The sequence below is a fragment of the Embiotoca jacksoni genome, unplaced genomic scaffold (genome assembly GCF_022577435.1).
Source record: "Embiotoca jacksoni isolate LCO1_2020_lvr unplaced genomic scaffold, fEmbJac1.0.p SCAF_9, whole genome shotgun sequence".
Classification (NCBI taxonomy): domain Eukaryota; kingdom Metazoa; phylum Chordata; class Actinopteri; family Embiotocidae; genus Embiotoca; species Embiotoca jacksoni.
In genome coordinates this window covers 9,694,872-9,712,742 of record NW_027185447.1, presented here as the reverse complement: position 1 = coordinate 9,712,742, position 17,871 = coordinate 9,694,872, and the positions used below count along the sequence as shown (strand labels likewise).

The 17,871-nt window shown below is 40.8% G+C and overlaps 1 protein-coding gene across 2 annotated transcripts in view; it reads left to right on the top strand.

Annotated features, from left to right (window-relative positions):
- cpne5a (copine Va) overlaps positions 1-17,871 on the top strand; it is a 71,584-nt gene that overhangs the window by 32,062 nt on the left and 21,651 nt on the right. For both annotated transcript variants that reach the window (XM_069140706.1, XM_069140705.1), the window contains 7 exons: positions 424-487; positions 6,759-6,862; positions 7,125-7,229; positions 9,513-9,554; positions 9,910-9,985; positions 11,709-11,762; positions 12,316-12,377. In XM_069140706.1, coding sequence (XP_068996807.1) covers positions 424-487; positions 6,759-6,862; positions 7,125-7,229; positions 9,513-9,554; positions 9,910-9,985; positions 11,709-11,762; positions 12,316-12,377 — 507 coding nt within the window. The remainder of the gene's footprint in view (positions 1-423; positions 488-6,758; positions 6,863-7,124; positions 7,230-9,512; positions 9,555-9,909; positions 9,986-11,708; positions 11,763-12,315; positions 12,378-17,871) is intronic.

Below are 17,871 nucleotides of genomic sequence, written 5' to 3'. Positions count from 1 at the left end.
ATACATATTTTTTTATAGAATAGAGCAAAATTTTGAAATTGTTTTATTTGAGTTTAAAAAAAAAAAAATATATATATATATATATAGTTAATACATTCCCAGTGATGTTCATTGTTTCAGTGGACTGATATCATTTGGGACAATAAAATGTATTGTTAAATACCTGCCTCCATTACATATCTTTGTCGCAAGTTTTTGATGAACACATTTCAGTTGATATATTAATATTTTAATGTTTTTACTCCCCAATATTGGTAAAACAACAAAAAAAAAGACATTGGCCCCAATTGGTATAGGACTTATTGGAGTAGGTTTTATAAAGTGCACCATAATGCCATCCATTGTTAAACTACTAAAATTTGAAATTATCAAATGGATCATCATTTTGTTGGAAGAGTGAATGACATGTGTTTGTTTTCATAGTGGCATCCCTGGGAAGAAATGTGGAACCATCATCCTATCGGTTGAGGAGCTGGGAAACTGCAGGGTGAGTCCTAAAAGTTTTCACCAGTATACTTTTTCAATTTGTTCATGCTGTAAATCTCAGAGTAAATGTTTTGCAGTGTTCACTGATCCAATTTGAACTGGGCTCTTTAACAATCACAGTTTAATTGATCATGTGTACTGCAGCTGATAGATTGTGACACGTCTCTGTGAAATTATACGTGTTGGAGGGAAGTGGTGCGTAATGCATGTTTAGCAATGTTCACAAGCCTGCTGAAGTGAAACGGGATGTTTAATATCCTTCACTTCGGTAAGATATATTGGATCATAAATGTCCCTATTAAACGAGCAGGGTACGCCGTGGTTCTACGCAATTGTTTTTGTCATTTGGAAGTTGTGTACATATTGAATAGGCTATGAGTTTAAATGGCTGGTTAATGAGACCGCCTTCCTTCCAATCACTAAAACAGGCATTCGCTTCTATGTGTGGAGTGTTAATCCATGAGTCTGCGTTAATAACCTGTGTCCACTAATGCCCATTGGCTTTCTCGCCACACTGCTAAATGAAGATAGTAAATAATCACATTATACTGCTGCCAGTGGAGCTGCAGAAAGTGGTGCGACTTATTGGCCTGAACAACTGGCCTCCCTCAGAGGCTGAACAGCAAGCCATTGAGCTTCTGTATAAATGTTAGCCATGTCCTAATACATGTAAGCATCTAATGATTCAAGGCTTTGTTTCTTTCTGTCATACTTTTTTAGTGGTATTTAGTGATTTAACAGTGATTGTACCTGACTCAGAGGGTTTTTTGTTTATTGTTTATTCCCTGACATATAAAGAGTCTCCTGTTAGAGTGAGACAGATGAGTCACACAGATAATGAAACTTCCGTGATAGCCATTACTGATTCTGTCCTGCTGAATTGAAGTGTCAGTGCAGAGTCGTTGAAGGGCTACTGCGAGTCATCAGGTACATCTGATCTGCGATGATCGGCGTTACCACTGTCGCTGCAAAGCACCACTTCAACGAGCGATTTAGTAATATAAATGCAAATGATCGTTACTGGTACAAATGACCATTTCCTTTTCCCCCGACTCAATTAGAGAGACACGGACTTGACATGTCACTCCAGACTTGCCATGTTTACACAGAATTTAACCCTGAATGGGAATAGCTCAGGTTTGAGTTGAGAACAGGAAAATGAAGGAACAGACGGATGATAGAAGATGGCTCTGAAGACACTGCTTTCAGCACAACTCCCACATCTGTGAATTATAGCAGTTTGGAATTGCTACCATCCATCTGGATGTTGTTTATTCTACAATCCACCTGTGACCAGTAAATGGAGGCAGCTGAGTTGCCGCCTCGCCTGAGGTAAACACAGCAACTCTTGTTTAGAGAAACGGAGACCAGCGGAGTGGGAATCAACTGGCGAAGTTCTGTAGGGACTGTTAAACGTGAGCTGGGTTGGCTTTCACCTTCATGGTGGATTTGCCAGGTATCATTAGACAGAGCAGGGGCCTCCGTACGGATCAAAGGCTTCCTCTTGGCTGTCATTATCTCTGGCACATATGACTGCTGAGCAGTGGCTGGCTCACTTTCAGATCGTCCTCTTGGTCCAGCTGCAACTCTGGCTGATTTAAATTTAATTCAACTGCACATAATGTTACATATGACTGTATAACCCTAGTGTACCGCCGGGATTTAGCAAAGCGAGCATAAATCAAATCAAGGCAATTTTATTTATAGAGCCTAAAACTGCAAATTTCCCACAAAGGGGTTTCATAGTCTGTACAGGACTCCCTTCATCCTAGAGCCCCAGTTTGAATAAGGAAAAACAAAATTAAAAACACACAAAAATATATAAGTCCATCTTGTGTTTTTATTCACAATTTACCCTCACTACTGTAGGTTACTATTCATTCACACAAACTCTAAAATACTATTGACATTTTGGATTGTATGATGTACTGTATTTACCCCAAGCAAATATTATTTGGCTTATCACTGAAGTAAAAAAAAAAAAAAAGGAAACTTAGTTTTGTTACCATCTTTTTTCCAACTGACCCTCACACTGGCGAAAATCCTTCACCTAAGGCTCACAGTTGTAACAGACAAACACTCAAATGAATGGGGTGACGCGTGAAGCAATCAAAGGAGCGGTGTTAATTTCTGGTCCATATAACCCTTTCGAAGAGCTTTATGTAACATGAATTCCAGTATTGTCTGCCTTGCTTTGTTATGTGGTGGTGTTTACAAGGACCCAAATGCAAGCTCACAGACTTAGGTATCAGTTCCAAAGTACAGTCTTTATTGCAATAAAAAACAAACAAACCAAAAAGGTGGCACCTATCGCGTCCACTTGCTTCCAGTCGGGAGGGCAACTCGACCGACAGATCCAGGGGGACACGGCTGGCAGGGCAGCCGGCAGACCAGCGGAAGGGACGGCGTCAACAATCCCCCTAGTCGGGAGGGCAACTCCACCGACTGGTGACTTTGACAGGGAGATCTGCAGGAGGCGCAGAGGCCGGAGGAACGGGAATGGGAACAGGGACAGGACTGACGGAGAGCTGACGGAGGACGGACGGGTGACTAACAAAAATGAACCAACAACCAGAGGAGTGCAGGGGCAGGGTACATATAGTCTGGGGAGGTGATCAGGGAGATGCAGCACACCTGCAGGTGGTGATCAGGGGTGAGTGGCTGCATCTGCTGGGACTGGTGAGGGGCGTGGCCACAGACAAGCAGACAGGGGACTGAGGGGACACAGGAGGAGAGGTGATCAGGGGCAAAACAGAGGAAAAAAACCGGACTCCTGACATGCTTTCTGTTCCTTTGAAAGACCAGTCCCACTTTCTGGAAGTGACAGCGTGCATCGCTCTGCCACTTACCCCATGCAGCGATATCTACAGTAGGTAGAACTGAGAAATACAGTGGGTACGGAAAGTATTCAGACCCCTTTACATTTTTCACTCTTTGTTTCATTGCAGCCATTTGCTAAAATCAAAAAAGTTCATTTTATTTCTCATTAATGTACACTCAGCACCCCATCTTGACAGAAAAGAACAGAAATGTAGAAATTTGTGCAAATTTATTAAAAAAGAAAAACTGAAATATCACATGGTCATAAGTATTCAGACCCTTTGCTCAGTATTGAGTAGAAGCACCCTTTTGAGCTAGTACAGCCATGAGTCTTCTTGGGAATGATGCAACAAGCTTTTCACACCTGGATTTGGGGATCCTCTGCCATTCTTCCTTGCAGATCCTCTCCAGTTCCGTCAGGTTGGATGGTGAATGTTGGTGGACAGCCATTTTCAGGTCTCTCCAGAGATGCTCAATTGGGTTTAGGTCAGGGCTCTGGCTGGGCCAGTCAAGAATGGTCACAGAGTTGTTCCGAAGCCACTCCTTTGTTATTTTAGCTGTGTGCTTAGGGTCATTGTCTTGTTGGAAGGTGAACCTTCGGCTCAGTCTGAGGTCCAGAGCACTCTGGAAGAGGTTTTCTTCCAGGATATCTCTGTACTTGGCCGCATTCATCTTTCCTTCAATTGCAACCAGTCGTCCTGTCCCTGCAGCTGAAAAACACCCCCATAGCATGATGCTGCCACCACCATGTTTCACTGTTGGGATTGTATTGGGCAGGTGATGAGCAGTGCCTGGTTTTCTCCACACATACCGCTTAGAATTAACGCCAAAAAGTTCAATCTTGGTCTCATCAGACCAGAGAATCTTATTTCTCATAGTCTGGGAGTCCTTCATGTGTTTTTTGGCAAACTCTATGCGGGCTTTCATATGTCTTGCACTGAGGAGAGGCTTCCGTCGGGCCACTCTGCCATAAAGCCCCGACTGGTGGAGGGCTGCAGTGATAGTTGACTTTGTGGAACTTTCTCCCATCTCCCTACTGCATCTCTGGAGCTCAGCCACAGTGATCTTTGGGTTCTTCTTTACCTCTCTCACCAAGGCTCTTCTCCCACGATTGCTCAGTTTGGCTGGACGGCCAGGTCTAGGAAGAGTTCTGGTCGTCCCAAACTTCTTCCATTTAAGAATTATGGAGGCCACTGTGCTCTTAGGAACCTTGAGTGCTGCAGAAATTATTTTGTAACCTTGGCCAGATCTGTGCCTTGCCACAATTCTGTCTCTGAGCTCCTTGGACAGTTCCTTCGACCTCATGATTCTCATTTGCTCTGACATGCACTGTGAGCTGTAAGGTCTTATATAGACAGGTGTGTGCCTTTCCTAATCAAGTCCAATCAGTTTAATTAAACACAGCTGGACTCCAATGAAGGAGTAGAACCATCTCAAGGAGGATCAGAAGAAATGGACAGCATGTGAGTTAAATATGAGTGTCACAGCAAAGGGTCTGAATACTTATAACCATGTGATATTTCAGTTTTTCTTTTTTAATAAATTTGCACAAATTTCTACATTTCTGTTTTTTTCTGTCAACATGGGGTGCTTAGTGTACATTAATGAGAAATAAAATGAACTTTTTTGATTTTAGCAAATGGCTGCAATGAAACAAAGAGTGAAAAATTTAAAGGGGTCTGAATACTTTCCGTACCCACTGTAGGTAGAAGGATGGAGTCTGCACTCTGTTATTCCCCTGCTGTTCCTAAACCTCAGTGTCTGAAATGAATGTTCTGCCTTTTCCCCACTTAATGAGAGAACACTGCGAGGCACCAAAGTGGGTGTGTTATCTCGGCCTAATGAAGGCTTAAGGCACCGTGCTGCCATGATAGTGTAATTGTAGAGGCTGTGTCAGGGTTAAGCAGGACAATGATAGGATGGTTCTGTTTTCAGGGCTTGGATAACTGACCTTAGTAGTCTTTTACCATGATGTGTTGTTTTTCTTGAATTCACAAAATGGGAACTTGGAAAATGAGATCCTCTTGTGAAAAGCCACCCAGGGAGAGCTTGATGCACCTCAGGTACAAAATGCACAGTGGAAAGCTCCATAACTTGGCTGATCCGTATCTGCTAAGCAAATTGGAAAAAGATAATTTTCCATCACTATGCTCTCTACCTATATTGCAGACTAGCTAGAAGCACAGATAATAACTGAACATTATTGTAGGAAATGGAAATAGATATAGAGCAGCCCATTTACCTGCCACCACTTACAGTTTTAATCAGCTTTCCCTCTGTTTCAACATTTCTACTATGGTGGTTGGAGACAAATTGAGCTTAGAATGAACGGCAATAATCAAATTAGCAAAATTTTCAGGTGGATACGCCAAGAGTAATTGTACTATATATGTCCTGGCATCCATCTTTTCTCTCAGCAGTTGCCTCAGAAATAGTGTCAGGTCCTCGCTGTGTCTGTGTCCACGGCATTAAGTGATGTGCTGGGGGTTAGTGCGAGGCAGGTCAGAGGCAGAGCACTGCACACTGATGTGGGTCAAAGCAATCGATAGGGGCCCTGCCTGGCACCATGCTGATTCAGATCTAATAGCGACACTTCAAAACCTAAATGCCCGGGAGACCAGCGAGGCAAAAAGCTTTTCTTTTTTTTCTAGCTGAAGGCTCTGAATGTCTTCACACCTTCTCACACTTAAAGATATGATGATTCAATGCCTGACTTGCATATGCAGCGTGTTTCAGGGCTGAAGAGTATTTTGAAAAGACTCACAGAGCATTGAGGTGGAGGCTGTTGGTGATGGAGAACTCTGCAGAGTTTCTTCTGGACATTTACAGGTCCAGTGTGGCCACTATGCAGCCTCATTATTATACAGTGCAGACTATGGTAATACCTTGACCACAGGGAGACTATCTGGAATCAAGAGCTTAAAAGGGCATACTCATTGTCCTTGATGTGGCAGTACACATTGAAATGCTGCCTAAATGAGTGTAATTACGATAATACCAGCCTTTCTAATGTATCATTAGCTGCACTCCACATCCTTTTTGTACATGGCCCCCCATCCCTTCCATGTGCAGGGGTTTAGAATCCATTTCTGTGCCTGTGCATGGTGCCTCATATTGTTACTATTATTATATTGAGCACAACAAGGTATTTTCAATTTCATATTCCTTATCCCAGCCACATTGTTATGCGGGTGTTGCATAATAAAGAAATGGTAATGAATGCATTTGCAGGTTTCTGAAACTAGAGCCCAGCGGTTGGTTTCTCCCTGCTCTTATTAGGATTCAGTTAGCACTTTGCTTTTATTTGGTGCCTCAGTGCTTTTATATCTTGGTGCACAGCATGTATAAAAAAAAAAACAACAGGAGGCAATGAGAGGCAACAGCATGGATTTACAGTGTCTTTAACTTTTTTGTCTTCCCATTTCCCTGACTGTTCTTTGCTCTGCCTGTAGGATTACGCCACCATGCAATTCTGTGCCAACAAACTGGATAAAAAGGACTTCTTTGGAAAGTCAGACCCATTCATGGTCTTCTACAGAAGTAACGAAGACGGCACGTGAGTTCACCTCTTGCTTCTGCATCCCAGCGGGTTTGGGCTTATCAGAGGCAGATTGGTGGGCGTGAAGACCTGAGAGGAAGGGGAACCAAGGTTGAGAGAATTAGATTGTGACCTCTTGAACTCAGCTGCACACAGATACATGTATGCAGACATGGTCCCAAGGAAAGCCATACTGCAGTGAGAAGACTTAATAATTTTTTTTTTTGTTTTAGATGTGAGTTTTAGGCTTTTTAATCCCTGTTGACCTGCGTCTCCCCAGGTTCACCATCTGTCACAAGACTGAGGTGGTGAAAAGCACACTGAACCCTATGTGGCAGGCCTTCTCCATCCCTGTCAGAGCGCTCTGCAACGGAGACTATGAGAGGTAGGTTGAATGACTGTAAGTCTTCTGAACACACATACTCACACAAACTCAAATTTTCGAGGGGAAATCAAAGCCACGCAGAGTTTCAATTTGTGGTGTACTTATGGATCGGTGCGTCAAATTTAGACACAATTGATTTTCTTCTGTTATTGTATCTGCTGTTGAAATAGATAATTATGAGAGGCCTATCTAAAAACTTCTGCGACTTTACCCGGCTGTTCATTGATTTGCCCACAACCAGCGAGAGCCTTTTCAAGGGTTTGATTGGCTGCCCCAGTGGCATCTTCTATCTTATCTGAATCTCTTCAGAGCAAAGGGCCTCGTAGGACACCTGAGAAGCAGGAAGGTTTTTTTTGGCAGGGAGATAAAAAATGAGAAGAGAAAAAATGAAAAAGGGGGGTGTGGCTGTACTCGATCGTTTTCTAGATGTTGACAAGTGGCCTGTCCAACACAGGATCCCTGCTTTATGCTTTGTGTGTATGTATGTGTGTGTGTGTGTGTGTGTGTGTGTGTGTGTGTGTGTGTGTGTGTGTGTGTGTGGAAGTAGTCAAAGAACACCTCAATCTTTGCCCTCTCCATCACACTGGATGTCAACAAAGGTTCGTTGCTTCGATCTGGTCTCTGCTCACCTGCTGGGAGAAGCTAATTGGGCCAGACAGATGGAGCAGAAGCATGACAGATGCCTGATACCCTTTGAGGATTTTGATGGCAAGAGAAATCTACAGCAATTTAGAGTCTCTTGAGTTTTCTTGTATAATATCTGCAGTTTCCTGTGCTGACATTTTATTGGCGTGCTCTATTTCTGAGCTCTATACTGCAGAACCACTGCAGTTTTCATTCTTTTCATCCAGTACTTTTCGACAAATCAAATTTTGAATTCTTGTTTAAAACATAATTTCTCTGAGATTCACTCGTGGCCTGGTTTTGACCCACAGTATGTGTAGGGATTTAATAATTTCTTGACTTGGGCATTTTTTACATGTATGGACAGGAAGGCAGATGATTCAGCGCTGAACAGGCACATGTTTCTTTCTTTTTTGTCTATTCCCAGGTTCCTTACGTAAAGCTGTGGTGATATGTTCACGGCCTCTCTGCAGTCATGTCTTTCAGCCTCATATGAATCTCATAAATCCCTTGTAATCATCTAGCTTTAATCGTGATCAGAAAGTGAAATCTCCCCACCATTTTCAGTCGAACATGCACAGGGGAAAGGAGCTGAGATGAAATTGATTTTGGGATTGAGGATGTGTCGTAGTGCTGCCCATGACCCTGGTCATCATTTTGATGTGGGGAATCATCTGCCATGAGGGCGCCTGAGTGTCAACACACATGAGTGTTTTTTCCTCAGTCAACACTACAAGAAAGATTTGATTGTTTTCTTACTCTGACGCTGAATATTTGCTTGTTTTACTGTAGTACAACAACTGATTTTAGCACAGGTTCACTACACCTTTCTTGTCTCATCTCTTTCTGTATCACCTGGACTGCACATGTTTGTTACGCGGGAAAATAAGGTTAAGTACAGACAGAATGAGTTCAGGTCAGGATAACAGGGCAGCCCTCCATCACCGTGCCTCCTCCTGGACCCACTGACACATGATTGACAGCAGCTGACGGGAGAGTCGTGGGTGGCAAGCCACCAGTTTTTCCATCAGATCAAGAGGAAAAGAGGCGTCACTTTCTTACGTATTTCCAATGTATTTCGGTAACTTGAAAAATATGCCGTTTCCTCAGAGGTTAGTTTTCTATCTTTGGCATGTGCTGAGAAAACGCTTCACCCAAAATTTTGGCAACTCTCTCAACCTGCTCTCTCCTGTGTAAGACATGAAAAGTCAGCCGTAAACAATTCATTTAAATTTTTAATGCCAGTCTTTTAAAAATTTAAACTTTCTTTGCTTTTTTGGAGTATGACAGAAACAGACAGAAACCAAATGAGTTCTGTGATTTTGTATTGGGTGTTAGTCTTGGTGAAATGTTTACATTCACCAAGACTGGTCTCGATTTGTTATTGGCTAATGTAATCTCAGTGTGCAGCACAGTTCAGCTTCAAAGAGGTAAGATGTTTGCATCTCTCAAATGCAAAACACAGTGCAGGCTCCCTTTGATTGATTTAATTCAGCCTTCACTAACGATTAATGAGCTTGAATGGCTTGTTTTGTGCTGCGTCATTTCAGAAATGCAACTAGTGAAGTTTCTCAAGGACATTATGGTCAAAGCTCATGTGTTACATAAATACGCTCCCACAAACAAACACTTTTTGTTCTCTTTTGATTCGTTTCATAGGGTGATCAAGGTGGAAGTGTATGACTGGGACAGAGATGGGAGGTGATGGACACACACACACACACACACACACACACACACACACACACACACAGCACATTGACAATTATGAACTGATTAAACTTTTGTCAGTGCTTGACTCCTGTTTGTGAGTTTCTTCTTCAAGTCTTCTGTAAATAACATTTGCATCTGTTCAGAAACAGTTTTCACACCACACTCAGTTTCTCTGACTTAATTGTTAAGAATTATAATTACATTTTCATAAACAGATTATTCTAATACATCTCTGCATTAATGGGTATAATTCCTTCAGCTAAATTGATCTACCTTGTCAAGGTTTTACCTACAGTGTCTGAATGAATTCTTTGTGATGCTGTTGTTTGTCTTTTTCCACCAGCCACGATTTCATCGGTGAATTCACTACAAGCTACAAAGAGCTTTGTCGAGGTCACAACCAGTTGAACGTATTCGAGGTGAGTAGAGATAAAAAAAAAAAACAGTCTTTGTGTTTTGACTCTTGTTGCTTAATGTGTTTCAAGTCAAGTAAAGCACACCCTGTGATTATGACCGCACAAGGCTACGTGCAACCTATTAACGAATGAATTGTGGGAGCCTCTTTGCCGCAAAATTATTCTTCGTGCCGCATCCATTTCTGGAGGCCACTGTGTGACACCTACTTCAGTTTAAGAGCAAATCAGTGTGCCCTTTGGCTCAGCAAGGTCTTGTTTAATAACAGGAAACTCTTCAGGACTTGCTTGTTTGAGTCAAGTTGTGACTGTTTGAGATAAACAGTTAGCCTCCTTGGTCTGTCCCAGCTCTTCTTGCCATTGGGAGGTTAAGTGGTGCAGCAGACAGGCTGAAGAATGGTGCTTCTGTGGTGAGAATACAAATGGATATGCAACAGAGTTGTGCAACTGATTAGAGATTTTTTTGGATGGTACTTGGAAGGGTAGATAAGGTATTGCTATCAGGCACTCTGGGGCCCTTTTTGGTCCCTGCTCATTAAAACACTTGCCATATTACATTAGCCTCTGAATCAGTCATGGAGGTGGCCTAAGAAATGAACAGGGACAGTAAAGAAAGTGAGAAGGAGAGAGGATGATGGGATAGGTTAGGAGACACACAGTGACAGACAGACAGAGTGAGTGGCATGCAAAGCTGCCCTTTCACACTGCTGACATGGCAGAAGGAAGTGCATCCATTACCCTTCACTAAACCTTTCTGTATTTTAATAAGAAGATGGAATACAGCAGTTTCTTCTTGCTCTCTTTGCCAATTCAGTGACCTTGGATAGCTTTCAGAATGTGGACGTAAAGCCACCTTTTCGCTGCTGACAAATAAAGATTTTGAATAAGTCACAGGCAGCAATGTTTAGGTTTCTGCCTACTTAACCTGACATGCACAAGGCCTGCATACGTTAGCTCTGAGTTCAGATGACAGCAGGATAATCCTAACGGAGGCTGGTGTAATTGAATGTGATGCCTTTATAAGCAAGGACTGAGTGATGGCTCCAGAACTATGAGGCATCATCTTTGTAGGACAGGTTGAAGAGTAGCTTTAGAGACCACAGAGGCAGAACAGAGGAGAAGAAGAAGAGAGTTGGATACCTTTTGCTTTATTATGCAGCTCAGTATCCTCTGGGCTTATGCCTTATGTTTGTGTGCAAACCCGTAGGATAAACTGTAGAGATATTTGACCTTGCTTGCTGTTGCATGCATGCAAGCCTTATTTATAACTTTCATTTAAAGCTGGGATTGCTGTAATTGCTCTGCTCGCCTTTCTTATTGCCCCTATGTTTGTGCGTTTTTGTGTATGTATCTGCACACATTGCACATTATTGTACACTTGTGAATGTGCACACAGTATCATCTATTCTGTAGAATCTGTTATCACTTTGTTTATTACATATGTTCCACTGTCACCAAAACTGGCAGTGTGCATGTGAAATGTTCAGTAGAGTGTAGGTGCTTTAAAAACATCCCTCTGAATAATCTGTCTCGCTGTGAGGCATGATCAATGGTATCTCACTCTTACCTACTGCAGTTATTGGATTCACTCCCTATGCTCCATTACCCTTACAGACATGGAGTAGGAGGACAAAGATGTTTTTATTACTTGCCCAAGGGTGGATGAAAAGAATTGTGCTGCAGGTTTACATTAGCATTATCCTTCGTTTCTATTCTGCCTTCATACCAGGTGGTGAACGCCAAGAAGAAAATAAAGAAAAAGAGATACATCAACTCTGGGACGGTGAGTCTAAGATCTGAGATAAGAGGAAATCTCCTGGTGCTTTCACACTCCTGCCTCGTTCCTTTTGTATTCATCGGGAAGTTTCCACTAAATGGATTACATGAGGTCGCTCAGCTCTGGTTAAGGTTTTGGTCCATTCCCAAGTCTCTGAGCTTATGATCCAGACAGTGAGTTTAAGTAGAAGGGAAAACATTCTCATGACCTCAGATGGGGTGAATATCCGAGTCTGTTGAAATGCAATAAATGACTCCTGTCCGTGTTCTTTCAGTGAAGAGTAATGATAGATGTTCATAAATGAGCCACAGCTTTGTTGCCGCTGTGACTCTGTAATTAAAATCGGTGATCTGTTATCCATCATGCTGATCATCCGTCATTCCGCAGCCACACTGATGTTCAGTGATACTAATATGCTGCTCAGGAAACAAAATCGTTCTGCATGGATAAACTATTTTGTGGTTGGTTAGCTCAGAGGTCAGTGTTAATGTGCAGATTAGTAGATATGTTTTCCGTAATTACTAAACATGAGTTAATCTGATTGTACTTTGTTTCCCAGGTGTCCTTGTTGTCATTCAATGTAGAGTCGGAGCACACCTTCTTGGATTACATTAAGGGAGGGTGAGTTACACCGTTGTTGTTTATGTACACACAGTATTACCTTTGTGCCAGGCTCTTTAGGGCAACAACACAAAGTTTAACAACAAATAATTAAATCGTTTAGTCCCCCTTTACTCAGAAATGGGTTTTGCCTATTGGTACTTCACTTAATGTTTCAGTTTCATTGGGCAGAGTGAAGCATGTGCAGTTTGGCACCTGAGGGTATTAATGAGTTTAACAATGAAGGAGGAAACTATCCAGTACTTTAACTGGATAGCTACAATTATGACTTGCCTTGTCATAATTATGTTTTTAATTTTGTATTAATGAATAAAGAACAACAGTAAATGTGATTTATAAATTCTTAAGCAGGTAATTCAACTTTTATTGGGAAACACCATATCAAACACAAACCAGATTATTGCTCCATGCGTAATATTTTTTTATGTCATTAACATGTCTAACTAAGATCTTTAATTACTTTGATATTATTTAGCACTTATGTAAATATATTTTTATATATATAAACACACAGCTGTTGCAAACCCAGGTGAATGACGTGAAAAGCTAACAAAAAGTTGGTCACAAAAAGGGAGTCTAAGCAGCCTGACAGTAAAATTAGAAAACAGGCCTCCTTTTATAACCCCAGGCTCACTGTAAAGGATAAATTTAGCTGCTGGTGAAAGTAATCTCTGTCATGCTTGTGGTCTCTGTCCATTTAAAATGAGCAGCAGTTATTATGAATATACTGCATATCCCAGCATGCACCACATTTAAGGTTCTCCAGGGTGATTATTTATGCCATGTTCATGTCATATTAAAGGATCAGTGTGTAGGATGTAGTGGCATCGAGCAGCGAGGTTGCAGGTTGCAACTGACTGAACAGATCTCTCCTCAACATCCCTCCAGGCATCTATGGCGGCAACTACATTTGTGAAAAATGTGAGAGGCCCTCTCTAGAGACAGTGTGGTTTTGAAATATGGCAGTGCAACATGGCAGCTTCATGGAAGATGACCCACTCCCTATGTAGATATGAAGGTCTCAATCTAAGGGAACAAAAACACAATGATTATTTATTATAGTTGATTTTACAACAACAAAAACATAATTATGAACAAGATTTAAAAATGATTCCTATTTCTATCAAATGAACCCCATTAAGCCTACGCACTGCTCCTTTAAATTATCATGATCACAAGTCTCTGAGTTGTAAATCGTGTACATATCAACTTACAACCTGTAACAAAACTAACATCTTCCACTTTGCATTTAATAAGTAGGTAGTCAATCACCAATATTCACTTTAACTGGCCCTCACATTACCAACGCAGTAATCATATAACCATTTACCGTTCATCATGTGAAAACTTGTTTAACATAGAAATCTTTCCTACCAGCACCATCCAGCTCATCTGAAGTGAACACAGCATCTCACTGTTAGCATAAACGTCAAATAAAATCCACCCACTAAAAAAAGGACCATTTCTGCCTGGCTCACAAACACAACCTCTTGTTATTCTTTAGCATCTATGTAATAACTCCAGCTGCCAGCAGCTTTCTTGTCCCGGTTGGCTGTGACTGTTTATCTATAAAGTGGTTTCAAGCTCCCTGTTTTCTCACACACCGACAATTCATCTGTGCAGTCGTTGAGAAAAACAGCCCTGTTAAAAAGTCTTTGGCGCGTTTATTATCTCGTTTATTATGCTGGTGTTCATTGTTATAGATAGAAGTGCTGCTGACTCGCGAGTGGCAATATCCTCAACCCCTGCCTCCTTTTACTTTACTGTATCACCAGTTGAGTGTGGGCATGTTTTGATGATGAGGGGCATCACAGTGGGCGAGTGACCAGTACAGTACTAACAACAAAGCTAGAGGTTTGCCTCTGGCTGGGGACAGTGGTTGGATCCCCAGTTTTTGCCTTCATCTCAACTTTTTGCCACCAATTAGAGGAAGAGAGTCTACAGTATGCTAGGAAACAAGTTTAATTGATAAGAAAACCCTGCACACCTGGTGGCAGTGAGAGAAAGAACAAAAACACACCTTCCTGTAGTCTTTAGTTTCACCTTCACATAACTGTTGTATTAGAATATCAGTCAATAGTGGGAGTTGAAACTTTTTAAAGTGACACGGAGAACATTACCCAGTGTTGTAGGCTTTGTAGATATAGCTCCGCTTTGACTAATACATGGAAATAAGGTATAAAATCAGTGCTGTGAGATTTAATGCGGTGCCTTTAAATGCATTACCTCGGCTCCTCTGACTCATCTGGTCTCAGTCCCCCTGCTGCTCATTGCAGTACAAGCACCCATCCACATTTTCTTCAGTGTTATTGGCTGCAGTTATTGAGTGGCCTTGAATTTTTCACGTATGAGTACGAGTGTGGCCACAGAGGAGACGGTCATGTCCACAGCCACAACAACAGTGTAAATGAATATGAATGACTGATAAAATATAGAGAAGATCTGAGAGCTTAATTAAGAGCGGACAACCTGTCATATGGAAATGTTTCTCTGTGGATCAGTGGCTGCCCTGGTTTTAGTTTTCTGCTGCTTTGCTACTGATGGCTGAGTGTCCCAGATCTGTCCTGCTGCTCTCACACACATGGACACACATACTGTACCGGCACATACAGGACACCCTCTCAAAATAACAGTGTTTTCCTCCTTACCTTTTCTACTTACTATTCTAACTCGTCCTTGAGACACTGCAGACAAATGTAGGAAGGGGGAAAAACAATAAGGCTCCTAATAGTAAAACACAAGATCAAAAAGTGATATTCTCCATTTACTCACAAATTTTAGTTAATTGTTTTTTTTAGTGTTTTTTTTTTACTTGTGTTTAATGTTTAATGTTGCTGCAACTTAACACCATTTTATATTTACAAACCCAGAATTACAATTTTCCAAGTTCGCAGTGACCTAAATCTGCTAAAGACTGCTTGGATCTGACAATAAAGGGGCTTGTACGCATGATATCCAACTACTCCTTTGTCTCTAACTTGCTGCAGGCATACTTCTACATGACATTTGAAAGAATGGAAAGTTATAACCAGAAGTGAGAGATAGTACACTATTCACAAATTAGTATTACATTAGAGCTTCACTAGAGGAATAAAACTCGACAAAAAAGTAAAATAAGATAAACAACAGGCCTAAATTGTCTGCAAATGTTTTAAGCACACATTTTGCCATTTAATTGGGTGTTGTTTTTATATACCATCTGACTTTACAGAAAAGAAAAACACCTACAGAAGAACTATTACAAAGTAAAGAGTATCATAGACTGCTTTTCCTCAGTTGGCAAAACTACGTTACCCAAATATTGTGAGAAAAACGCCACCACAAACCTGTTGATCAAAGACGCCATGATCAAAAATCTTGCCCAAATCCCTTGCAGATGGCTCCGCACATTGTGCTCAAAGGGCTGAGTAAAAGACAACCTTTTTTTAGTTAAAAATGTTTCAAGCAGTAAAATTCCTCTTTCTCTCTGTGTGCCTTTACTAAAGTTTTATGTGCCCTCTTTTCAATAGCAAACTTTAGGTATTTAAAGCAAAAGGCTCAACCCAAGTGAGTGAATATGTTTGGAAAAAGTATGGGTTTCTGTTGTAGATGTTTCAACGATTAAATGATTGATATTAAGTAAGTTGAATTTCATTGTAAAAGAGCTTTATTCTGATCGAGGTGTTAACATGAATTTGACTTTGCTCTAATTATGATTATTAGTAGAAAAAGTGACACTTTTGAAACGGTTGAAGGTTTCACGTATTATGTTTACCTGAGCCTGTTTTTAAAAAGGGCTGTTCTTTGTTATTCAAATTCAGTGCTCCAAAATCAGATTGTTGAACTCTTAATAACGCTATCGCTTTGAAATTTGAAACAGCTTTTTATCCATCATGCTAAATGAAAAGTGGTGATCTTCACATGAAACTGTTTGACACAGAAATGAGATGGAGATTACTCCATTAAGTAATGTGACCCTGTGAGGGGAGTAAAGCAATATGTAGTGCTACTTCATCTTTTTGTCACAGACATTTAGAGATGTCGTAAGCTCATCAGCTCTTTTGTTTGCTTCCAGTGCCATGCCTTAAAAAAGGCTGATGACAAAGACTTACTTTAAAACCATTTAAAAAAAAAATAATGAAAATCCTGCAAGAAAATCTCCAGCATTCATATACAGATTTCTTTTTGCCTCTTGGAGTCTTTTATATCATAATGAAAGACTTGCTGCAGCCTCAGTGTCTCCTGTTGTCATTGACTCCTTTTTGTTTTCTTTGAGCCGTGCTCATAACAATGGAAGTCGTCATGAATTAAAATTCTCCCAAGGAGCCACAGAGACAAATATAATATGCAAGATATCATCATGACAGTTACGGGCGGTGGGGATGCGGATACATTCAGTAATTTTCAGTGCTATCTTCTTCTCCATGTACAGAAAGTCAACGCTATCTCACACTTTTGGTTTCTGTTTTGATTGAGGCTCTCTAACTTTGGTCTGTAAATTGTCTCTCTGGATTTTGTGCTTAATCGTTTCTGGAGGCAGAGAGCAGAACATAAGCCAACATAGATGTATTCTGGCTGCCATTAGAGCGAGCTGTCGAAATTAATTTGAGAATGATACATTGAAGTAAATCCTCTACATGTAAAGGATTTAACGCTACATTAACTCTGACTCATTGTGTTAATGAATGGCCCTGCACCCAAAGCACCCCCACTTTTCAAATGTGAGGGGCCACATGGATCCAGAAATTAACTCTGTATTTAATATAAAATTCAATGATTCAATGACTTTTTTTTTTTTTTTCATATTTTAATTCCTACTTTCTTTTAGTTTCTCACTAGCGGATGTTAACAGACTGACAAACTAAAATACTGTCTTTCTGCAATATTTCTGACTCCCATAGCATCCTTTTTTCCCCCGGTCTGACTGAATGACAACGACACTGAACAATGGTTGATACAGTGTGAGTCAATGTTTTAGTAAACATACAGCCCTTTTTTGGGATAAAAACCAGGAGTCATAAGAATTAAACTGTATGTCTATGTACAGTAAGACAAGGCTAAGAGTCATGTGAAAAACTAAGTATATCCCATGAAAACTGTAAACATTTTTTAACACATTTGAACAAGCAACACTTGATTCATTTTGAAACTTAAATTTTTTTTGTAGTCATTTCCACTAGCCAAAAAAAAAAATCAGTCACACGGAAAAGTTAACTACACCGAAATTTATCACGACTTCAGACTTTGACATTTATAGGGTCTGGTTTTCCCTTTGGTGTTGAATGTGTGGTGTTATCCTGCCAAGATCTATAGAGCTCTCTAAGGCCTCTAGAAAAAAGATTGTGGATGTCTATGAGTCTGACAAGGGATTTAAAAAGATCTCCATTGAAAATCATCTGATGATCATCAAATTTAGCCCAAGAGATGAAAAATGTATCCAAGAATCACCATATTTCATCATTGAATCTGCAGGAACCTCATGTAACTGTTGCTGTCAAAGTGCACGAGTATCCAG